Here is a 22500-nt window from a genome sequence, read left to right as displayed (position 1 = left end):
TTGAATTTCCTGTTCTCTGAATCCCGTTCGCTGACCTTCCATAGCCAATGGTATCCTCCGAGTCTCTGCTGTCGACAAGGGCACTGGCAAGTCTGAGTCTATTACTATCACCAACGACCAACGACGTCTTTCCCCCGAGGAGATTGAGCGAATGGTTCAGGAGGTGAGGACTAATCTTAACTTTGCATATGCCAGTACTGATGTTATCTACCTTAGGCGGAGGAGTTCGCCGACGAGGACGCCGCTGTCAAGAGGAAGATTGAGGCCATGAACAACCTTCAGAGTAAGCCTTGTCGATCCTCTACGCTATAGCAGTCGCTCACCACTATCTGTAGACTTCATCTTCAGCCTCAAGTCCCAGATTGGCGACGCTGAGGGTTTGGGTGGCAAGCTCTCTGAGGACGATAAGGACACCATTCTTTCCGCCATCAAGGAGAAGACTGAGTGGCTCGACGAGCACCCTCAATCCGACGCCGAGGACTACGAGGAGCAGCTTTCTGAGCTCCAAGCTACCGTTGCTGTGAGTCTCATTTTGTTGCTTGATATCTTCTTCGTCGCTGACCACAGATTCAGCCTATCACTTCCAATTTGTATGGTGGTGCCGGTGGTTCATCCTACGATGACGAGCAGATGCCTTTCAGCCATGACGAGCTTTAAGGCAGGAGTGGAGATAAACAAAAGTAAAATAGCATGGCATTGGCGTTTGCCAGTTATAGTAGATGATGCATCCAGTCAGATTCAATATGGGATAGTATTGACACTTTAATTTCCAGTTTCTCATGGTATGCCTAGTATGACTAAAAAGGAACCAACATTATAACCTGGCGCAACAGCCCAAATTCTGTGCAAGTACTTGTAAGAACTCACAAGTGGGGCGTGAAAGACGAGCGTTTTAATTACCAATTATGTTTATGTAATACAGCAGAGATGAATTGAATGAAGGAAAGGAAGATCACCATGGAGATCCGCTGCTACTCCTTCGGTCCACGGACCGGAGACACCGATCATTCACTGTCGGTATACGTAAGACGTGTCAAACACAAACAAGGGTCAATGAACGTCAGGGAAGTTTATAGACTAACTTACTTTAATAAGTGACCGACATACGCAGACAATGAAGGGCCGTAAATGTAGGTTGAAAGAGAGGAATTAGAGGAGGGGGATCAAAGGACCATAAGTTCTCCCAAGCAGCTGTCTGAAGCATGAAAGACCACCGTTTACCGTCTTGTTATGGGAAAAGAGAAATTACAGTGTTGGGCAGGGACCGGCTGACGATAGGTTATTTCCTTCTCTTGTGAGTGATACATCACATTATAGCAGAGTAGCATATCGTTTGTATTCATTTGCTCCTTTGATATAATCTAATATATATGCGACTGTACTTATTGTAAATGCCCAAAACAAAGTATCCTGTTAACCCTTGTTAATATTCGTTTTAAAGAAAAAAGAGAAAGAAAACGGAAACCCCTCAACTCTCAGAAGGGCTTATTTTGGTTCACATTTGCGTTGTCTTATTCTCGCCAACGATGTACAGACACGCTATAGTAACGACGTATCATTCTTGATCCAGAGGAGGGCTACGGTGTCGGACAGGAACAAGAGGTGGTGAGGGACGCGGGACGGACCCAGTTGTAGGTGTGCGTATTGGAGGCAATTGCAATGGGAGGGCGTAATGATCGATCGCTACCCTCTGATCAGGGTGGTTGGAAGCAGAAAAGTAACTCGAGTCGTCTTCGACAGGCGGAAGTCTGCCGCCGTGCAAGTGATGTGGGTGTGGACCCAGAGGCGGGTGATAAGAAGATGGGAAGGGATAAGAGCCTCGAGACCAACTGTGACTGCGATGCGGCGGTAACTGCTTTTCTTGTCGATCAGTAATGAATTCCTCATGTTATTTTTGTGTAGATAAAACCTACAGGAGGTTCATTTGATGAGGCAGAACGGCCGTTTTCTTCCTCAGACCAATCTCGAGTTGACATACGCCAATGAGCGAATTCATCTCGGAGATGTTTGTTCTCTTCCCGGACTTCGCGAAGTTCTTCTTCAAGAGCTTGATTAACCTTTTCAAGGTGGCGAATACGAAACTCATGATCGTGCTGAACCTCTATATAATCGTGATGGATGGTGGAAGAAGATGGAGGAATGGGAGGAGCGTGATGAGAATTAACAGCCCACGAATAATGATCATAGGAGACATGTTGAGCAGGAGCAGATGATGAAGAAGGGTCTCGTGAGATTTCATTCTTTCCTTCCAACTTTCCCTGTAACGCTCTGTTCACCTGCTCCAACTCTTTTATTTTTTCTTCCAAACTATCCTGGTATCCCTTTTTCCTGCTTCTGAAGCGCTGTGCAGCGAGGCGATTGGCTTCACGCCGACGAGCGGTCATGGTATCTCCACCTCCACTTCCTGTCCTTTTGCCCTTTCGTGTCACGGAAGAGCTGCTGCTTTCGGCAACTGGAGAAAGGTTAAAGTTCGAATCACCCAGGGATATGTGACGAGAAGTTCCAAAGTCCTCCGGAGACCGTGAAACAGATTGACGAGAAGCAAACTCTGGCGTATAGGAGGTACTAGGGGGTTCTGCGGCATGACCTTCCACAACTGAGGTGCTTGACTCGTCATTGGCAAAAAAATTGTCCTGCGGAAACATTACTGAGTGTTTTCGTGTCCGATAAGCACCTGAACGAGAGTTAGCTCGCTTTTGACGTTATACAGGAGATGTTTGTGGTAGAGGAAGGAAAGATTCCTATAAACCCAGAGGAGAGTTTGATGACCTACCTGAAAACGCGTTCTTGTGTTTGTAGCAGTTACAATGTGATGATGGAAGGTCTCGGTGGCGTTGAGTATGCGAAAGAAGAGTCCCAGTGATATGGCTATAGGTTGTTGTTGTGAGACTACTAAATTTCAGAATGGGGGATTCCAGTAACGCCGGAAAAGAGAAGGTAAACAATGAGATAATGGGGAATATGTAGAAGAGAAGGTCGGAGTGGAGGACAGAAGAAGAGGGAGAAAATAAGGAGCGCCTGATTGATCGATCGAAAAGAAGAGAATAAATGGGCGACTTAAGAAAGTAAAGTGAGATGGATGGGCACGGCTGGCGGGGAATGATTTTGAGGTACGGGACCAGACTTCTTGGGATTGCGACACTGATTCCAGCAAAGCTTATTCGCTTAACACTCTCCGATGACGCCTACACGCTCTCTCTGTCTGACATCACCCACCGATTATTCATCTTACAGAACATCACAGCTGCATGCTTGACTCTATCACGTATCGCTATCACAAGATTTGCCAAGAGAGCTACTTGCTATGATGAAGCTGAGGGACGACATGATGCAATAAACAAGCAAGCACGTTGTATCTGACGTAATCTAACTGTCGACGTGTTTCGTTGACATTCTATTTTAATCAAACGACCTTGCTTCGATGCTGCTCAATGACATATGCAGATCGAATATTCTAGAAAATCAAATAAGGATCCATCTGACAATACTTTCACTGTTTTTATCGGTGACATAACCGCAGCAGAACCCAGGACCCGTAACGATGAGTCATTAACTATTCTCGTTCCATGTATAATCAGAATATGATTAATCAGACTCAGCTACTGATTATCTACGAGTCATGTTCTTTCATCGCCTCCTCACGCCTGGTTGAGGATTGATCGGAGGTTTCAATCCTCAATAACAGAGGTAGTAACTTCTGCAATTGTTCCAATCATTACCTCGTATACAATGACGACGCCATAGACACAAGTCTCCAACGAACATTTTGACCTCAATTCTATAAATGTTCACTAGTAAGCGGCAGTAATGTATGCAGTATGCATGTCACCTTCAGTTTCTAGCGATGGCTATGTTATTACCTGAGAGCAACGCGAGCAGAGTTTATCTTCAGCCTCTGCTGTGTACAACCAGCAACGAGGGCACTGGTGATGGGAAGCAGGGAGAAGAGCAAGTGACAGACGGCTGGATTCTATCTCTGTATCGGAATTACAGCTCCATGACATAGGCTTTGTCTGGTCGTTTGAGGACTTTTCCAGGGCAACCCTAGAAACACCCAGAAGGCTGGACAGCATATCGGCTAGAAGAAAATCAATTGTACATCTCTTACGGGCACTGATCATACGCACAGTTGCGATTCAAAAGTTCATCCAGAGGAGTGCCGGCTTGGGCCTGCAGGAACAACTCTGCTTGACTTGATGTCTTAATATGCCTAGAATCAAATGTCAGACAATCCCAGCAACAACCTCTAATCAGAGAGCAAAACCTACTTTGCAGAACGCGCCTCCTCAACAAGTTTCAACACTTCAGGTTTGATCGCCAAAAGAGTCTCCATCTCAGCCTTTAAGTAATCATCTAGCCATGATTCCTGGTATAATTTAGCTGATGCTCTGGATGCACCGGGACTTACATCTGGCTTCCATGTTTCTAAGAACACTGACGACTTTTTAGGGCCATCCATGTTCTCGTAAAGCTCTTCACCAAGGTGAGGCACAATGGGCGCCATCATCTGAACTAAACGCAAAAGGACCTGTAAAAGACGAAAAGGGAGTCGTCAGTCTGATATCGTCTTTTCCGACCCAAAAAAAGAGATCATACATGTTGCAGGACGCCAACGACATTGCTTCTGGTGGTACTGTCGCTAGGATCACAGTAAAGAGTATCCTTGATGATATCAAAATATAAAGTTGAAAGAGTAGAGGTGGCGAAGGTAGATATTGAGTGAATAGCTGCTAGGCATCAGACACGAGGTACTCATGTACGAAGAGAAGGCATATTGCACACCTTTACTGAAATTATACCTATCATAGGCTTCCTGGACCGATACTTCCAAACTTGCGAGCTCATGCAGAACATAGCGATCGATCTTCCTACATTAACTTGAATCTTAACGGAGATATACTTACTATTCGTAGTGATGAAGGTTCCAAGAAGATTTTATCTTCGCCACAGGTGTTGGCGAGAAGGAAACGTGTAGTATTGCGTAATCTTCTGAGAAGCTCGTTCACATGAGAGATTGAAGATGGGCCAATAGAGGCGTCACTGGTATAATCAACAGATGCTGCCCACAACCTGAGGACATCTGCACCATACGCAGGTGAGTCCTGAGAGGAAGAATAAGCGGCGTAAGCAGAGACAGAGACACCAGCGGCCCGCACATAAATTTTACTCACCTTCAAACCATGTATGATCTCCATCGGAGAAAGACCGTTCCCAGCTGATTTACTCATCTTCTCGCCTTCCTCATCCATCACAAAACCATGTGTAATCACCGTACCATAAGGAGCTTGTCGATCATTGGTACCGATGATTTTAGTCAAGAGCGAAGACTGGAACCAACCGCGATGTTGATCGGATCCCTCCAAGTAAACATCGGCCAAAGGGAAAGATCGTGGTCGGAGGTTCGCTTCGCGAAGCATGGTCCAAGAGGATCCGCTATCGAACCAGACGTCGAGCGTATCGAAACCCTTTGTGATCTGCTGACCTTTGTGGGAAGGAGGAACGAATTCTTCTACAGGGCCGGTCCACCAGTAATCGATGCCCTTGGCGTCGAGAACGCTGATGACATGCTCCAATGCGTCAGGTGTCATGAGTGGTTGGCCGGCGCTATCGAAGAGAGCGGGGATGGGAACCCCCCAGCTTCGTTGACGAGAGATACACCATTCAGATCTGGAGAGTACAAATGCCTCAAGACGCTTGCGTGCTAAACGTAACTTATTAGTGCCAGCGTCGGGTGTAAGAGCTTATGGCAAAAGGGACTTACCTTGCGCAGGGTGGAAATGAACTTCCTCAAGAGCTGCCAATGCATCCTCCTTGATATGCTCAACATCAGCAAACCATTGAGGTGTGGCACGGACGATGATAGGTTTCTTCGATTTCCAGTCATACGGATAACGATGCTCGACAGTCTCCTCCGCCAAGAGGACTCCTCTCTCGCGAAGCAAATCTACCATCGCGTCCGTACCCTCTCCAAGGACCTCTTTCCCCACGAGAGAAGATACAGATTCATCCCCGGCTCCGGCCCAGCTGACAAGCTCCTCTGTGAATTTACCGTCATCATCGATAGGGCAACGGAGTTTCTCGAGTATTATACCAGCTTCGCTAAAGGCAACGTAATCTTCATATCCATGAGCAGGTGCAGAGTGGACGAGACCAGTACCGGTTTGTGATGTAACGTGGCCGGCGGCAAAGACAATGGGTTTGGGGAGAGGGGAAGATGGAGGGTGGAAGATATGACTGTATTGGGTACCGACGAGTTGGGAACCTGCTTATATTTTGAGCTTTCAGATTATCGCCTTTTCCAGGATACTATTCGACAGACCTTTCAACTCTCCGACAATCTTGAGAGGGCCCATAATTTTCTCCATGGCTTCTTTCCTCTCTCCGGCAAGGACAAATAGACGGCCTTGCTCATTTGAAGTTACAACGTACTCCATGTCATTATGAACAGCAACGCCCTATAACATTTTATCGTTTAATATAGCCCATACAAGGCGAGATAGGCTTACCGAATTTCCTGGTAAACTCCACGGCGTTGTCGTCCAGATGACCAAGCTCAAGTCCTGCCCGCCTTGCTTCTTCACTGAGTCATAAACCTCCTTCAGAGCATCAGACATGTCGTCCTCCTGTACAGGAAGAGATACGTAGACAGAGCGAGATCTGTGGCCATCTTTATACTCCAACTCAGCTTCAGCCAGGGCTGTACGAGATGACGGAGAGTAGTAGACGGGACGAAGGCGGTGAGTCACAAAGCCTTTTTGAACCATAGCCTGAAAAAGTCGGAGCTGTCGTATTTCAAAGTCATGGTCTTGGACGGGCTCAGTACAACTGGTATTTAGTAACTGAGACAGCTTACCTAAAGTACGATACGTTCTCTTTTCCGAATCCCAGTCCGCCATGACGCCTAGTGCTCTCATCTCCGTCTTCTGGATATCTATGGCGTCGAGGGCAACCTGTCTAGCCTGCGCTCTAACTTGATCTGGTGTCAAGGATGTATGTAATTTCTGGAGTGTGGTTAGTTGCATTAAGAATTGGGTTTCCAACGAAAGGCTCACTCCTATAGCAGCTAATGCTTTCTGTTCAATAGGAAGACCATGACAATCCCAACCTGGAATGTAGCTTTGACGGCCTTAGTATGCCTTTTACTTCCCTTTGATCAGATGACTCACTGTACACGCCTCCCTCTTATAACATTATACCTGTTGATGATATCTTTAATAACCTTGTTCAAGGCGTGACCTACATATTCGAATTTGCAAAAGGTACTCGATAATATAAAGTTATAACTTACCCATATGAAGGTGACCATTAGCATACGGGGGCCCGTCATGGAGCACAAAAAGAGGGTCTGGATTTTCATCATACTGTTAATGGTCAGCTTACTGCTTGTACTATACAAACTGTACCTGTTGCCTGTAAAGCTCATCGCATGTCTTACTACGATATCGCTTTTCTGCCGCGACCACGTCCTTGTGCTTCAAAGGAAATGTTGTTTTAGGTAACCTCAGGGTGTGAGAATATGCCTTCTTTTTGCTTTGCGTAGGGTCATTGGCCTTCGTTGTCGCAAAACGAGCCTGTAATATACTGGTCGATGAAGAAACAGGAGTAGCGAAACGGCGACAGGCATTGAGGCGAGGAAGAAGGGTAGGAGGGCGGATGAAAGACGGCATGGCGCGTGGTGCAGGGGAAGTAAGCTCCCTTTTCGCGGCGGGCTACAGGACTTGGGGGGTTATTTGAAGGAGATGGTGGATGATTTTTTTCGCCGATGGTAACATGGGCCAAATATCACTGCAGCATCGGCTCAACTCAACTTTCTGGGCATTTCAGGCACGTATCAGCCCAACCAACCGTGGGACAGTTGACGCGACCATCAGGAACACCCGCAATGATTAATGACCCGGACCAGAGTCTTAAAGCCTCCACTATACATTCCTTTTTTTTGGTCCAAGCCTCACCGTCAGATGCCCACATGAGTTCCAAAAAGCCTTTGCTTTCTATAAGAGCAGATCCCAGTGAGTTAGCGGACCAAAACTACCCGATTCCCAGGACGTACAGCTGATGACCGTTTAGCTAGTGATGATGACTTTGATATTGAATCAAGGGCTTTGGCTGAGGAGTACGCAGAAGCACGGAAAAAGGGCTCCAATGTGAAAACAAGGAGGCGAGACATGGTTGGGAAACACCAATCAGAACAACCGGGGACCAGTTACCAAGCAAGGGGTGTGCAAAACAGGGCGGGGACAGAGTCCATTGACTCGTCTGATGGGGACGACGAGGTGGTTGTTAAATGGAAGAGAAAAAGTTTACGGGAAGAGATGGCATATGAAGGACGTAAGTTTTCTTTCTGATTAAACAGGACCTCTCGATCCTAGCTAAGTCGTTCAAAAAGAGATCATACTTGAATTCAATCCTTTGTACAGGCTGGCAGGTAAGAAGGACGGTTAGCCGTCGATTGACGATGCTCATCATCAATGTCTATAGGGCTATCTGAACCTAAAAAGGGTCAGGAGGATGAAGCGCCGTCTCTAAAGAATCTAATATCATCCCACAAAAAGGAAGCCTTGATGGCGAATGCAAGTCTGAGGGCAAGTGAAACATCTACGCCCAGTGTCACTCCTCAAAAGGGAAAAGAGGGTAAGGACTGCCTCATATGAAGTCACCCTTGGTTATAACAGACAACGGACTCTTAGGAAGTAGCGATATCCAAATCCTCTCCGATGAGGAGGTATTTGGATTGCCAGCCGAGGCTGTGACACAAAATCCAGAACCCCGAAACGCCTCTCCTTCACCGACCGACGAAATCTTTGACTCCGATGAGGAGGTATTTCAACCTGTGGAAGTGAAATCGAAGATCTCCGCACCATCTGAAAAGATCCAAAGCTGTCAGTCTGTTCCGCAGGTCCTCATCGTGCACCCTTCCGATATTAACTAAGATTCTGTATATGTTGTTCTATAGCCTCACCTGTTGAAACACCCATTTCATCCCAATCGTCCTATGTGTTTTGGAACTGCGACAATATTCCTTCACACAAACCCAACTTCCCTATGGACGACCAGCAGTTTTTAGTCAAGCCCTTTGTTCTAGATCAAGAGACCAAAGACATAAAGATTCCCCCTTCGATCAATCGATTCTTAAAGGAGTATCAGCGAGCAGGGGCAAAGTTTCTGTATGACGCTTACAAGCAAGGGAGAGGAGCAGTGCTCGGCGATGATATGGGGTAAGCTGCAATTACATGCCAAAGTCCTTACTGGCTCATATATCACAGGCTGGGTAAAACTGTTCAAGTCATATCTTTTGTGAGTACGAAACGGCAGCTCCGTAAAAAATGGCCGGCTGACATGCACGTTATTCGTAGTTGTCGGCTATCATGCGTAAAACTGGAACTTATGTTGACCATCAAAGACGCAAGAGAACTATTCGAGAGAGTGTAGTGGATGTGAGCCCGCGGCATTGGCCCACAGCGTTGATTATATGCCCCAAATCGTTAATCAACAATGTAAGTACCGAACAACCGTATCATTATCATTGGGCCGTCTTCTCACAATCCAACAGTGGTGCAGAGAACTGGACACCGTGAGTGTCGTTTAGTGATGTTTGGTTCTCTTTTGACCATCACGTCGCAGTGGGGTTACTTTGAGTATGCCGTGTGGAAGTCCGATAACTGGCGGGACGTTCAACAGAAGTTCATCCATGGATATCTGGACCTCAGTAAGTTGGTCTTCATCCCAACGGAGCCCAAAGGTTATTAACCAACTCTGGCCACCAGTGATAGTATCTTATGATGTTGCACGTCTCGATATCCAACATATCAAAGACCTTCCGTTATCGTAAGGAACTCCATATAGCCGATCCCAAACTAGAGGTGATACTTGTTTTTAGGACTGTCATTGCTGATGAAGCTCATCGGCTCAAAGAGCCCATGTCGCAAACCACCCTTGCCCTAAAGAGTATCCAGTGCCAGATGTGCTTCGCCCTGACAGGAACACTTGTACAAAATAGAATAGACGAGATGTGGAGTGTCCTCGATTTTGTACGTCAACATTTCACCCCTCATGCCATACTTCTTCGACCAGCGAATTGAAAATATCTTCGACTTTAGGTGCATAGAGGATGGGCTGGTACTTATCGACAATGGAAAGAGTTTGCCGTGAGCCCTATCAAGAAAGGCCACCAAGTAGAGGGTACAGCGGCGGAGGTTGTAAGAGCTATCGTATGTGTTCTTTCGATACCGATCCATCACCTCCAACCGTTCTATCTGACATTTCACTTCTCTTAGATGACAATTGGTGTGATGACCCAACGAATCTTACCCCATTTCTATCTGCGAAGAGATAAGAAGCTAATTGCCCACGAGGTATGTGCACTCATTATCCGCTACCGTACCGTCTGCTGTTGTTGACTTGCTCTTTTCACAATTAGCTCCCCGAGAAGAAGGATTTGGTGGTGTTTTGTCCTCTTGCTTCTAGGCAGATTGTAGCATATCGAGCGCTCATTGAGTCTGACGGTGAGTTAAAGTGTCCAATGGATGATAAGCCCTCTCCACTTACAACACGGAAAGATGTCGTTAACATCCAAGCCCGAAACCGACCTTGCCCGTGTGGTTCAGGAAAAAGGTAAGAGGGACAATATTGGAAGGAAACTGATACATTAGAGCAATCTTGTGTTGTGAGGAAAAGGAACATAATAGTAATATGAAAGAGATATTGTTCCAATAGTGAGTCACTCTCGGACTGAGCAGGAGAGTACTACTTGACAATTCGTTTCAGTCTATCTGCCCTTCGAAAGGTTGCAAACGTGAGTAACCTCATCCTTTTTCTCTCTTCTATATATTCGCTGACATATTGCAGCATTTCGGCCTCCTGTACGACCGTGAGTTACATTTTCATCTACACATAATTTAATGGAAGCTGACTGTAGTAGACAAGGACGATAATAAGCACACGGTGAGCAGCTCAATGACATTACATCATTAGGATATTAGTTGACATTGAATGAAGAGAATGATCAACAGGAAATTATTCAAGATCTGTGTGAGTTGCAATTATGTCACGTTTTCTGGGTAATTACTAATGAGCAACCCGACAGACGGGTCGCGAGCCAACTTCCAGATCAGATTACACCTTGGAAGAGGCCTTGTGGGTTATTGTGTCTCCTACATTAGCCTTTCGCTTATCTGCCATGTAGGGATCCCGAAAATTGCGGAAAGTGGGATGTATGTGGATATTACTGTTTACTATGTGGGGCTAACGTTTTATCATAGCTTTTGAAGAAGCTTCTGGTACAGTGGCGTAATGAGCCTGTAAAGAACAAAGGTGTGTTGAAAAGCCCAAACTGTGCAGAATCTGAGCTCAAAGGTTTCCCGATAGTTCTCATTTTCTCCACCTCTGTCCGACTTCTCAAGATCATCTCGCGATTCATATCTACATCCCCCTCTTGTAAGTCGCGATATCAATCATTATCGAGTCTAATTTAATTACGATAGTATCGGGCTTTGAATTCGATGCCTTGACTGGCGAAGCGTCTGGAACGGAAAGGCAAGAAATGATTGATCGTTTCCAAGACTTGGAGAGAGATCATTTCATCATGCTTATCAGCACTCGTGCGGGCGGTGTTGGCTTGAATCTTACAGCCGTATGTTTTCTAGAGGTATGGTAAAATGCTAATTAGTAGGCCAATAAGGTTGTCATTTTTGACCCCAGTTGGAGTAAGTCGCTAGACGATATTCACAGAGCTGACCAGAAGATCCCGCCGACGACCTTCAAGCGATGGATAGGGCCTTCCGAATAGGACAAAAAAGGACTGTGTGAGTTCAATATGCTCACAATAACATTTAAGCTAGAGCTTTATCTCATCACAAAACGTAGCGAGGTATACCGACTCATCGGTCAAGGAACCATCGAGGAGCTCATCTACGAGCGTCAAGGTAGGTTCTCATTGTGTTTTTTTTCCCCAACGCTGCGAGCTTTTCTGATATTTGTTGCAATATCACAGTACAAAAACAGCAAAGCGCTCGGCAACTTAACAACGGCACCCTCGAGCCTCGTATATATCAGGGATACGACCGTGCTACGAATGCGAAAGATCAGGCAGAGCTGTTTGGAGTGCACAATCTTTTCCACTTTGATCCCAGCGGCTTTGCACCTGCCAACGTAAGGCCTCCTTTTTTTCATCTCTCTAGGTTAACAAAGACATTACTTAACTCAACCCTAGCTGGGAGTTCATGTAGCAAACGATAACTTTTTGGGAGAACCGACGAGTTTAGCGGAGAATGAAGGCGAAGTTGACGAGGTAGATGTGAGTTGACACATCGTAATTCGAATGCTGCTGACTTGTTGTTGTTGTAGGAGGATGAAGACATCAAGCCTGAGATCCCAGCGGGCGGCAGCCGTACCTCATCGCAAAGTCAAAAGCATAGAGAGGGGAGGAGGAAAGATAAGGGCAAGGAGAAGAAGAGTGAACAGATGGAAGAGACGGCCGATATGGTGCAAAGCCTTTTGGAAGACGCTCCAACTCCCTCTCGTAAGTTTTGTTTAAGAAAGAAAAGAAAAAAGAAAGAAAAAAAAGAAACCATCCTCAACTTATTACTGGCAGAGGGTTCAAAAGAAGTCGACATCCTGACAGAGCTCGGATTCGACTGTACGTTCCACCTTTATCAGTCGTAATACATGAACACGGACTTGAAAGCTCACGACTGCTTTTACTTCCTCACTTTGCTTAGCTTTACTGCATGAAAACGTCTTTGGCGATTCCGCCGAAGAACGAGAAATCTTTGAAAAGGGTCTCAAGGTCAGTATTGTAAACCGCCAGACAGAAAAGAAAAAAGAGACGGATACTAACCCCAGATGGCGGGGGGGAAATGGGGGCAATAGATTCTCGAAAAGAACCCCATGCTAGCTAAATCGATCAAAGCAAACTCTCTAATCAAGACCCAGCGACGAACCGCTCGAAAATCGGCCATGGCACTTGGACCCGGACTTGAACCCGTGACTAGTAGAAGAGAGTCCAGAGAGGTGAAAAAGGAAGGCAGGAGGAGTCGTTTGATGGAAGAAGAAGGTCATGAGGACGAGAGGGTAGGGGTGCGAAGGGAGAAACGCCGGAAAGGCGAATCAAGTAAAAACCTCGTCGAATTAAGCGACTAGCCCCCCCAAAAGGTCTAAAAATTGGTCCTCATATTGCTCCAGCAATGGTGCATGATTTTGTACAGTACTTATCACCGAAATTTTGGAATTTGTGTTGCGTTAATAAAAACATGAATCCATTTTTTTCCCCTCCCGGTACTCCCTCAAACACATTTACCTCACGCCCTATTCACCGTATGGCCCAACACTCAACGTCTTTCGAACAGACTCTCCGGGATACTCTCACCCTGCACATGTCTACGCACATTCTCACTCAAAAGCACACCACTGGGATCCACCCTCCTCAGCACTTGCTGGAAATCCTTGAATTTCGGGTATATCACCTCTAGCGTCTTGGGTCCCAAGATATGCTGTTTCGCCCAGTGCGGTCTTCCGCCATAGGACTTTAAGAGGGAAGAAAACTTTTCGTGGAACTGGCGGTAAGGCACAGAAAGACCGTACGGACGGTAGGTGACTACACCGATCCAGCAGGTATCCCTGCCGTATGACGGACTGAGCCAGATGTCGTCGGCGCAAGACCAACGGATCTCGATAGGGAAGTGGACACGGAGACCGGCGGGATCGGCGGCTTCGCGGTCCAACCACTTTTTCATTTCTTGCAAGCATGCTTTGGCCTCTTTGGCGTCGATGGCCCATTCCAAGGCGTACTGGGGGAACTATTTAGGATGTAAAATAAAAAGAAAATGTATACTTTGGTCAGCTCTCATCTTTGTTGTTGCCTGTCTGCAGAAGAGGAAAAATGGAAAAGGGGTGAAAACGAGACGTACGAGACAGTCGAAATTGAGAACTTTGTAACCATCATCGACCATGACGCTGTCTTCTTTTGAGAGCCACCACGCCCAGCGGCCGACCAAGGACGTCAAGGAAGGGAAGATGCGTGCTACGTAGAGGAAGAACTGGGTAACATGAAAGCCGAGGATATGTCCCACAAGATCGGACGTAGGTTGAGCAGGCTTTTCATGTTAACCATTTTCCATCAGCTTTCGAGCGACGCATGGTATAAAAGGAAAGACGTACCTCATAAGTCCTGCTGGCCCGTCCAACAACCGCCCCCTTCCCATACGGGTACCACCAAACCCTCACATGCTCTGCACTCTTCCTAATCTCATCCAAACTCTCCAGCACCTCTTCCACCCGTTTCCCCTCTTTCGTCTCCCTCAACCTAAACGCGTCCTCCACCTCGATCTCTACTTCCAAAATCAAACCGGTCGCTCCTAAACCACATAAACTAGCTTTGAACAGCTCTTCATCTTCGCTCTGTGAGACTCTGACAAGCGGGGTACCGGGGAGAGGGAGCGCGAGGAGGAGGGATTTGACGTGGGCTGATAAGACGGGGAAAGTGACGCCCGATCCGTGGGTGGCGGTGGAGATGAGACCAGCGATCGTTTGGTCAGAGATGGAGCCAACGTTGGGGATAGCGAGTGGGGGATCGGAGGAAGCGAGCGAAGCGTGGACTTCGTGGAGGGTCGTTCCGGCGAGAAAGGTGGCGGTGTGTTTCTCGCTGTCAATCTGTATTGTGGGTATAGTATAATGTCCTTGTTAGCCGCTGGCGTATGCGTATGCTGGACATTGCGCCCGCCAGTGCCAAGGCAAGGCAGCGCCAAAGAAGAAGTGGAAAAAAACGCTTACCTTGACGGTCCCCCTCAGCCCCTCCATCCTCACCAACCACCCGTTCGTACACGCCAAGTCCGACGGTGAATGGCCTGCGCCAACAGGATGCACCCTCGCACCCTCCCTCCTCGCCAGCTCTAGGATCTGTCGACACTGGAGGGCGGTGGTCGGCACAAAGACACGTTGTGGTTTACACTTGAACGTTTTGGCCCAGTTGGAGAAAGTGGCGAGCGGGGAGCTGGAGGAGACGGAGATGGGGTGGAGAGCTGCTTGAAGCGCATGGTTGTCTACCGCCGTGAGGTCTTGCATCTTGGTTTATTGTTTTCTGGATGTATGGTGGTGAGGGAGAGAAAACGCGAGATGAGATGTGGCAGATGGAGAGGCGGAATATTGACAATAATGCTGGAGTGAGTATGGATGGTGTGATTCTGGCGGCTGCCGCGCGGGGGGATGCATGTATGCGGGCGGACGCATGGCGGTGGATCTGGGTGCCCTGCTGGGCGTATGAGAGCGATCTCGGCCGGGCATGGCTGCAAGGATTACAAGGACATCCATCCCTTGGGACTCTCCGTGCTCCTCTATATACCTGCGCTGCCAGACACCACACTCTTATCACAGTCTCTCTCCGCTTTCCGACGATAATCATTGCACTAACGCTCCTGGCGCACCCAACTAATCTACGACAGGATGACCATGATGGAATGTAATCAATTGCCATCGCACAACACTATATCATAAAAAAGAAGCCCTGTCCGTGTCATTCCAATGCATTAATATACTAAATCTATCTCGTAGGGAGGAACTTTGCCCTATTACATAACACGAGTTGGTCAGCAAGACAACAATGGCTGGGAGAGGGCATCACTAACGCTTCAGAATACATCTCTGCGTCTGTCCGCTATTCCGTCCCGGAGGGCGGGAAGGATAAGGTGTCAACTCGCCGCCCCTCACCAGCAGTGTAGTGTAAGAAGAAAGACTCACCCTGAAAATGCAGATACCGGCGAACACGGCACTAGTGAACACCAGGGCATCCCATATGAACCAGAGGATGAACCAAGCTGAAAGCATTTTTCAAAGCGGTCAGTGACAACAAGGAAATCAATCTAATGATATCCTCCCTCTTCTCTTTCCTTCAAGTCGTTGGCAGGTACACCCGCCCCATCTTGAAAGAGGTAAAAGGGATGAAAGTAGATAAGATCGTTGGGTAAGACTTACAACTGGTAGGCCACCCTAGTAATTCGGAAAATTGGGCACAATCTGATGTATTTCGCTTATCGAACAATCGTTCATCGACGTAATCCCAGACTACGTAAAATAGGTTCATCATGCCGACGAATATCACTGGCAGGTGGTGAATAAGGTGGGGGCGATAGGTGGAGCGCGGGAGGGTGTGGATGGTCAGTTTCAGAGCGAATGTAGGCAGAGGAAGAGGAATGAGGATGGGTGCTAACCGTAGAAGCGTAAAGCCTACAAACCTAGGTCAGTAGTGTTTCCTCTCACAAAAAGGGAAAAAAGAAAATGGCAGATGAAATATATGACACGCGGATGATAAGGAGACAAGCTGAGAAGACTGGGACTTACATTTCCGTGATCGCCAAACCATAGTCCGATCATGATGACTTCACAGGCGATGATACTCGCAAATGCACTTTTAACAATTAAAGACAAAATAAATCGCGCCAGTCAGTTTGTCGCCGGAAAGTGTAAGAGGGGGAGAGGGGTAGGGGGCGAGTGAAGAGGGTAAAAGACAAAGACTTACATCCAGTGATCTGCTCTGAGGACGGGAACGAGCATGGCGATATGTATGACCAACGCGCAAACTTTGGAAGCGACGATATCGACTATCCAGCAAAACCAATATTAGACTGTATTTTCAAAAGCCTTGATCTCTCACCGACTTACATCCGCAAAACTATCGCCCCCCCCGCCCCATCCAAAATCCCATCAGCCACTCCCAATGCCTTTTCTTTGGTTTAATTTTTTTTGGCAAAACTCACCACGAACAAGAACCCAACCACCGACGAGCCAAAATACCCCGCACCCAACGTCATCACCGCCGACACACTCCAAAACGCTTGTGCAAACGTCGGCATCGCGTACGGATCCCTTGGTATCCTCGGTGTCTGCCGCATAAGGCCCATGATATGGGTGGCACCCCCGTCGTTGGGGTCGATACAGATACTGACGACTTGGCCGCCGCAGATGAGGCCGACGGCCAGGTGGAAGAGTTCGTGGATACCGACTGTAAGGAGCTGTGTTGTTTGGTGGCGGGGGGGAAAGGGGAAATGAGTTCTAAAGCGAGATGGAAAGAGGGGGCGATTTACCTTTAAACCGGCAATGAAATCACGCAGGATCGGTAGATTCCATGCTATTAAGATGACCAAGAACATCACACATGCGCCTATGATCGTGTTCGTCTCTACTTCCGCCAAGCAGTCATTAGCCGTATCCATTTTTCCTGCTTCTTCAGAACCGTTTTGGTTCATATCGCTACGATTGCGAGGACGGTATCACTCATTACTTACGGAAAGAGTTGGGGACTGTGTTTGCTCTCGTAGCAAAGGTATGCCAAACGGTTTCGGTGGAGTTTGATATTGGTGTTGGGAGACTGTTGTGCGGGAGAGCGAGCAGAGGCATTGTGGATGTGGCGTCGACAGGAAAAGACTGTAGCGGGACGAGAGTCAGTGGAGAGTTGCATTAGTATATGGCAGCAAACGAGAATGTGCATGGTGTCTGTATGCGGCGTTGCAGATGAACGAAGGAAAAATCGCTGGATTTCTGCCTCGTTGACTGACTTTTCTATGTAATACGTAAACACCGCCACGTGGCTAAATCACCGCATAACACCGAACGCCGCCGCCCCTCCCCCGCCCCGCTTGACGTCAAGGAAGCCATGTCCTCTGCCCACAGCGAGTGCTCAATCCTCGACCCACGTTGCCACAGCCATGTCCGCCCCCGCCCCCGCCGCTTCCATCCCCACCCCTCCTGCGCCCGTCGCCGCGCCCATCCCCAGCGAGGACCAGATCGCGAGGAAGGTGAGTCACATGGACAGGACCTTGCGAGTCTCGCTGACCATCGTTCTAGTTTGACAACTGCGTGAGTCGATCTGTATCATGAGTCTAAAGCTTTTCCCGGAAGCCGGATGCAGAAGACGCAGGAGCAGGAGCAGACGGTAGAATACAGTTTGATGAGAAATGGACGGATGAGGAGAAATGGACGGATGAGAAATGGACGGACGCAAGACATGGAGGAGAAATCATCAACAGTCAAATGGACGAGCAAAGAAAGCTGACGGATTCACTTGGTGAATAAAACAGGTTGCCGACCTCCTTGTGAACGCTGGCCTCGGTTTCGGCGTCGGTGTAGTTGCCTCTGTCCTTCTCTTCCGACGTAAGTCCATGTCCTATTGCTCTTATTCTGTGCATGCCTTGGGAGGGGAACAATGACTGATTTTGGTTTTATCTTGCAGGACGAGGCTGGCCCGTTGCTCTCTCCACCGGGTAGGTTAACTTTTCCCTTTTAATTCGTTTCAAAATCTCTTGGGTCAAGTGACAGCCGCTGAAAAAACGGTTGATATAGCTTTGGTGCCGGTGTCGCCTACTCAAATGTAAGTCTATCCTGGCTCAATTTTGTAATTCAGAATATTAACGTAAATTCCTCGACTTTTATCAGTGCAACTACTCTCTCAACCCCTACGTTCTCCCCGGTACCAAGGTCCTCCCTTCTAACCGACCATAAGCAACGCCCACGTAGCAGGAGATGCAGTATATCTAGGAAGAGAAAAAAAAAAGTTAAACTAGAGGATTGCCGTGGTAGATCTCCTACCTTTGTCTGATGCAATTCCACTCTTTCCAAAAAAAGACTATGCCGGATTCAAAAGCGAAAGTGTAACAAAAATGTAGAGAGTCCCAAAAGTCCCAAAAGATACATCTAATAGCACAATGATATGACCACTGCCTCATCGCATTTTTTATTCTGAAATCTCATCTTCTACTTGTCGACTGTAGCCTCTTGATTGTCTTTCCCTTGCAGCTCCCATGGCACACCACCCACTTGTCCTATTCTCTCATGTGCTACTCGAGAGTCGGTAACATCTCTCGGGATCCTGCGTTGTTCTTCTCCTAGATATGCTACAGTATGTCAAATTATAAAAGTCAGCTTTCGTTAGCCGTCAAGTTGGAAAGGCGATGGCGTACCCCGTCTGTACAAGATGGCTGATGTGACGACCAAGAGGGGGAAGGCGATGATGATTGTCTGTATATTGTGGTATGAGTGGCGGAACGATCAAGGTTTTTGGGCAGGACAAGGGCTTACGCGTAAACGCTTTGCGTCTGGGTGGAGTGGGGATCCCATTCTGTGTCTGGGGTGCGAGTCGAGAGAGAGATGGATGAGGACGCTCAAAATAAAGGTGTGTCGATAAATAGCGAGGCACGCAGTTATCCGACGGAAGTAATTGATCCCGCCCGCTTCTTTTTCCGTTTCTCTCATATTGCTTCCCTTATTTCGTGGATTTCTGAGCATCTTTTCGAGTGGGTTATTTCGCCAGCGTCCAACACCCATGAGCCACTACAACCCATACGGCTCGGCCCAGCCATCGCGCTCCCCATACGACTACAGATACACCCCAGCCCCGACGCCGCCCCCGCCCCCGCCAGGAAGCTATCGCCCTTACGACCCGTACCCCACCGAGAGCAGACGGTACCCGTACGACAACCCACCACCACCGCAACAGCAACAAAGGGGTCCCTACGATGACCACTATGACCCTTACCAACCCTCAGCCAGCGCCTATCAAGCACCACCACCACAACCTATTCGCGTCCCCCTGAATTACAGCCTCAATGTACCTCTTCCTCCTCAACCACAGTCGGTCGCTCCCCGGCAGCCTGTTCGTCATTCCCCACCGAGGAATGCGCCATATCCTCCTCGGCCGATTTCCCATCCTCCGGCTTCCACCCCACCTCCACAATCTTCCACAGAGCTGACCATCTTGACACCACCCACTACCGTCTCCGTGGCCGGGCATACCACCGCCGTGTACACCCTCCCGCCGAGTCATCTGCCGATAACGAAATATGTCGCTGTCAATCGGGACGATGCGGTCGAGCTCCATCACCGTCTAAGCTCAGCCCATCCGACAGTGTGGTACACCGCAGCATGTACAAGGGCCGGAGAAGCTTGGTCTACAGCGACAGAGTGGAATACGAAAGAGAACCAATCGGGCAAGAAGATGAGGGGTGTGATCCAAGGTGGTGAAGCGATGGATGGGGAACTCGCAGGGATCTGTAAAGCGGTAGAAGGGTTTCAGGAACTGTTACACCAGTCTATCCGGAATGGGACACCCATCACTAGCGAGCTGGTCATCTTTTGTGATTCCCAAGCTGCCATCGTCGCGATCGACACGTCTTCCCACCCTGAAGCATTGCGGTTCGACCATCTCTGGCGCGAAATCTGTACCGAATTCTTATACGCCCACATCACCCTCGTCTGGATCCCCCGCGATTCCAACGTGGAGGGTTACGTCCTCACCCACAAAATTGCAGTCGTCGCCGCAGGGAATTCGTATACGAAACGACGGAAAGAGAGGGCGTTGCCGGAGCAGTATGTGAGGATGGGTACAGGGGACGCGGAGAGGCCGGCGAGTGTGGTAGCTGGACCGTGGCAGAGGGGTGATGCGGATCCTTCTAGGCGGAAAGCGGTTTTTGAGAGACCAAGGCCAAGACCTGAGCCTGAGCCTGTGACGAGGACGACCCCTGCAGCTGTACCCGCGCCTGTGCCCACACCTGCACCCGCACCCATGTCATTACCATTGCCCTCATCATTACCCTCAATATCCGTCCCTCCCATCCCCGCCTTCAGCCTCGCATCTCCATTGCCTGCGTCGCTGACATCCATCACCCATCCACCCATGCCTTCAGCGGCGCTTCCAGCGTCTGTCGATAACGGTCTATCAGTACAAGCACCCGAGACGGCAGTCGGTGGACATGTTGAGACTTTTGCAGACGCCCCCGGTCCAGATTTTGATTTCGACGATGAAATCACTCCTCGGCCAAATTCGATCTTTGTCACCAAGTGCGTTTTGATTCGACTGCATACATGATGACTTTTTTCTTTTTTGTTGTTGTACAATTTGCTGACTTTAGGTAACTTGGGGAAAAAAGCTTCCCGGCAGAGGTATCTGCAAAAGATATCGGTATTCTCTTTGCCCAGTACGGCGAAATGTAAGTCCATCAGTGTCGCAACCAACAAAAAAAAAAAAGCTAAACGCTCTGCAATAGCGTGACAGTCGACATCTTCCACTTTAGCCCTTCCCACCCCCGCTTCGCAAACGTCACCTACTCTGATCCCTCGTCCGGCCTCGCAGCATGCCAAAGCCTGAACGGCCAGTCGGTGAAACGCAAGCTCGATACATTTAACCCATCGTTCCTCAAAGAGTACGAGGAGGATTTACAAGTGTGGCATGATTGTGAAAAGGTTCTGACCGTGCTACCGCATGAACCCCCCGAACCGCTTCCGTCGTTGGTGGAGGTGTTGTATCCAGATTTACATGAGTGGGTCAAGGCTCTGGAGAGGAAGAAGAAGGCAGTGAAGGATGAGAAGCGGGAAGCACAAGAGGCAAAGGAGGCGGAGGAGGAGCGGGAAGAGGCAGAGGTGGGTGTGGAGCTTGGGGTAGAAGACCGGAAGAGGGACAGAGAGGAGGCGACGGATGATGTTGGGCGAGACGGTACCGCGTGAGTCCTCTTTGTTTCTCCATCCGACCAAAAAAGTGATTTTTTTTCACTGACAGGCATATGACCAGCTCTCCATCACCGGCGAAACGCGCTCGTCTTGAGGTCATGGACGTCGTGGACGCCCAACCCCAACCGTCATCTACACTTACTCCTAGCGACGAACAAGCAGCTCCAGTGGAGGATGTGAAGATCGGAACCGGGGTCGCTACTAACGATGGTTCTTCTGGCTCACAAGTTCTCTCCTCTACCAAAGACCAGAATGAGGAGCAGAAGCAAGATACGACTGACGTCGCTTCGACTTTGGCTGACGTTTCTTCTGAGAAGAAAGACGGTGAAGCTACTCATCAAGCCCAGAGCCAGGGTATTAACGTTGATATCCTTTCTACTGCTGTCGTCGAATCTGACAAGAAGCAAGCAAACAGTGACAATGACGATGACAATAACGATAACGTTACTACTCCTCGTCCTTCAGCTGTGTCGTCCGTCTTGACGCTTCCGCTTTCCCTTCCTGATAACCCTTTTGCTGCTTTACAAAAAAGTTTATCTGCTCTTCCCCCTACACCTTTTACGGCTACGACCCCTTCCGTCCAGGCTCAGATTGAGACTCAACCACCTTTGACCAATAACTTACCCCCGCCGACAACTTCATCTCCTCTCCTCCCACCGCCTCCCGAATACCCCATCAAACTCAGCCCTGAAACCCTTCGCTTGCAAATCAGTCTCGTACTCGACTCACTCCTCAAACTCAACAACAATAACTGGATCGCTCATTGTTGCCTCATCGCTCAGTATATCAACCGACTCCGTCTTTCTCTCGAGGATGATCTGGGCGTCGCGGAGGAGTGTGAGAGCCAGAGCAAAGAATTCGAACGCGTCCTCACAGGAAGGGGGTATACCTTGCCAAAGATTGATGCGTTTGTGATCAAAGTGCTGAATGTGTTGGATGGGATCGCGGCAGCCGAGGAAACCAAGAAAGAAGGAGAGGAAGGGGAAGGGGAAGGGGAAGGGAGTGCACAGGCTT

General features: G+C 48.5%; 9 protein-coding genes across 10 annotated transcripts in view; 4 read left to right on the top strand and 5 right to left on the bottom strand.

Moving 5' to 3' along the window:
- The window catches only part of CNN01680, a gene marked incomplete at its 3' end in the record, with an annotated part of 2752 nt that extends 1986 nt beyond the window's left edge, over positions 1–766 (top strand). The window contains exons 8-11 of one of the 2 annotated variants that reach the window (XM_568651.2): positions 45–163; positions 217–283; positions 336–520; positions 574–741. In XM_568651.2, coding sequence (XP_568651.2) covers positions 45–163; positions 217–283; positions 336–520; positions 574–657 — 455 coding nt within the window. Of the gene's footprint in view, positions 1–44; positions 164–216; positions 284–335 lie in introns of both variants that reach the window. The other variant, XM_568652.2, reaches the window with a different exon arrangement.
- Positions 767–1310: 544 nt separating this feature from the next.
- Positions 1311–3080, bottom strand: CNN01670 (hypothetical protein). The gene is made up of 3 exons (XM_568692.2): positions 2774–3080; positions 1914–2674; positions 1311–1852 (listed from the first exon to the last, which is right to left on the bottom strand). Exons 2-3 carry the CDS (start codon positions 2643–2645, stop codon positions 1556–1558), a joined length of 1029 nt encoding a protein of 342 aa, XP_568692.1. The 5' UTR covers positions 2646–2674; positions 2774–3080; the 3' UTR covers positions 1311–1555.
- Positions 3081–3808: 728 nt separating this feature from the next.
- On the bottom strand, positions 3809–7781 carry CNN01660 (isoleucyl-tRNA synthetase, mitochondrial, putative). Its single transcript, XM_024658406.1, has 16 exons — positions 7404–7781; positions 7289–7361; positions 7167–7236; positions 7053–7116; positions 6854–7001; positions 6507–6805; positions 6320–6455; positions 5762–6262; positions 5172–5701; positions 4905–5102; positions 4783–4864; positions 4597–4727; positions 4409–4528; positions 4269–4366; positions 4128–4210; positions 3809–4078 (listed from the first exon to the last, which is right to left on the bottom strand). Exons 1-16 carry the CDS (start codon positions 7665–7667, stop codon positions 3849–3851), a joined length of 3027 nt encoding a protein of 1008 aa, XP_024514077.1. The 5' UTR covers positions 7668–7781; the 3' UTR covers positions 3809–3848.
- Positions 7782–7947: 166 nt separating this feature from the next.
- On the top strand, positions 7948–13814 carry CNN01650 (DNA dependent ATPase, putative). Its single transcript, XM_024658405.1, has 35 exons — positions 7948–8009; positions 8068–8328; positions 8387–8425; positions 8479–8631; positions 8688–8879; positions 8954–9215; positions 9264–9294; positions 9354–9494; positions 9551–9571; positions 9622–9706; positions 9765–9825; positions 9878–10028; positions 10098–10208; positions 10275–10352; positions 10418–10502; positions 10557–10611; positions 10650–10712; positions 10765–10792; positions 10846–10867; positions 10919–10941; positions 10996–11028; positions 11084–11133; positions 11183–11210; positions 11259–11310; positions 11365–11433; positions 11481–11629; positions 11669–11702; positions 11741–11801; positions 11863–11921; positions 11990–12147; positions 12209–12292; positions 12343–12517; positions 12590–12634; positions 12717–12784; positions 12868–13814. The coding sequence occupies exons 1-35, from the start codon at positions 7967–7969 to the stop codon at positions 13135–13137; spliced, it is 3240 nt and encodes a 1079-aa protein (XP_024514076.1). The 5' UTR covers positions 7948–7966; the 3' UTR covers positions 13138–13814.
- On the bottom strand, positions 13178–15112 carry CNN01640 (D-arabinono-1,4-lactone oxidase, putative). The gene is made up of 4 exons (XM_568647.2): positions 14767–15112; positions 14155–14646; positions 13905–14090; positions 13178–13793 (listed from the first exon to the last, which is right to left on the bottom strand). Exons 1-4 carry the CDS (start codon positions 15055–15057, stop codon positions 13326–13328), a joined length of 1437 nt encoding a protein of 478 aa, XP_568647.1. The 5' UTR covers positions 15058–15112; the 3' UTR covers positions 13178–13325.
- Positions 15113–15114: 2 nt separating this feature from the next.
- Positions 15115–17474, bottom strand: CNN01635 (hypothetical protein). Its single transcript, XM_024658896.1, has 11 exons — positions 17274–17474; positions 17073–17167; positions 16746–17000; positions 16651–16660; positions 16508–16589; positions 16330–16396; positions 16200–16215; positions 15964–16089; positions 15730–15806; positions 15618–15646; positions 15115–15557 (listed from the first exon to the last, which is right to left on the bottom strand). The coding sequence occupies exons 1-11, from the start codon at positions 17383–17385 to the stop codon at positions 15533–15535; spliced, it is 894 nt and encodes a 297-aa protein (XP_024514709.1). The 5' UTR covers positions 17386–17474; the 3' UTR covers positions 15115–15532.
- Positions 17475–17643: 169 nt separating this feature from the next.
- CNN01630 (hypothetical protein) lies at positions 17644–18585 on the top strand. The gene is made up of 6 exons (XM_024658404.1): positions 17644–17783; positions 17833–17844; positions 18066–18138; positions 18218–18248; positions 18328–18355; positions 18421–18585. Exons 1-6 carry the CDS (start codon positions 17694–17696, stop codon positions 18484–18486), a joined length of 300 nt encoding a protein of 99 aa, XP_024514074.1. The 5' UTR covers positions 17644–17693; the 3' UTR covers positions 18487–18585.
- Positions 18586–18654: 69 nt separating this feature from the next.
- CNN01620 (expressed protein) lies at positions 18655–19158 on the bottom strand. The gene is made up of 3 exons (XM_568643.2): positions 19063–19158; positions 18945–19002; positions 18655–18878 (listed from the first exon to the last, which is right to left on the bottom strand). The coding sequence occupies exons 1-3, from the start codon at positions 19099–19101 to the stop codon at positions 18739–18741; spliced, it is 237 nt and encodes a 78-aa protein (XP_568643.1). The 5' UTR covers positions 19102–19158; the 3' UTR covers positions 18655–18738.
- Positions 19159–19264: 106 nt separating this feature from the next.
- Positions 19265–22500, top strand: part of CNN01610 (hypothetical protein) — a 3538-nt gene continuing 302 nt past the window's right edge. Inside the window, exons 1-4 of the mRNA XM_024658403.1 lie at positions 19265–20820; positions 20910–20969; positions 21027–21479; positions 21548–22500. The exon at positions 21548–22500 is cut by the window's right edge and continues 302 nt beyond it. Of these exons, the coding sequence (XP_024514072.1) occupies positions 19307–20820; positions 20910–20969; positions 21027–21479; positions 21548–22500 (2980 nt within the window). The 5' untranslated portion in view covers positions 19265–19306. The remainder of the gene's footprint in view (positions 20821–20909; positions 20970–21026; positions 21480–21547) is intronic.

This window comes from Cryptococcus neoformans (genome assembly GCF_000091045.1).
Source record: "Cryptococcus neoformans var. neoformans JEC21 chromosome 14 sequence".
Taxonomy (NCBI): Eukaryota; Fungi; Basidiomycota; class Tremellomycetes; order Tremellales; family Cryptococcaceae; genus Cryptococcus; species Cryptococcus deneoformans.
The sequence above is the reverse complement of the archived record's forward strand: the minus strand, read 5'-3'. Positions and strand labels throughout refer to the sequence as shown.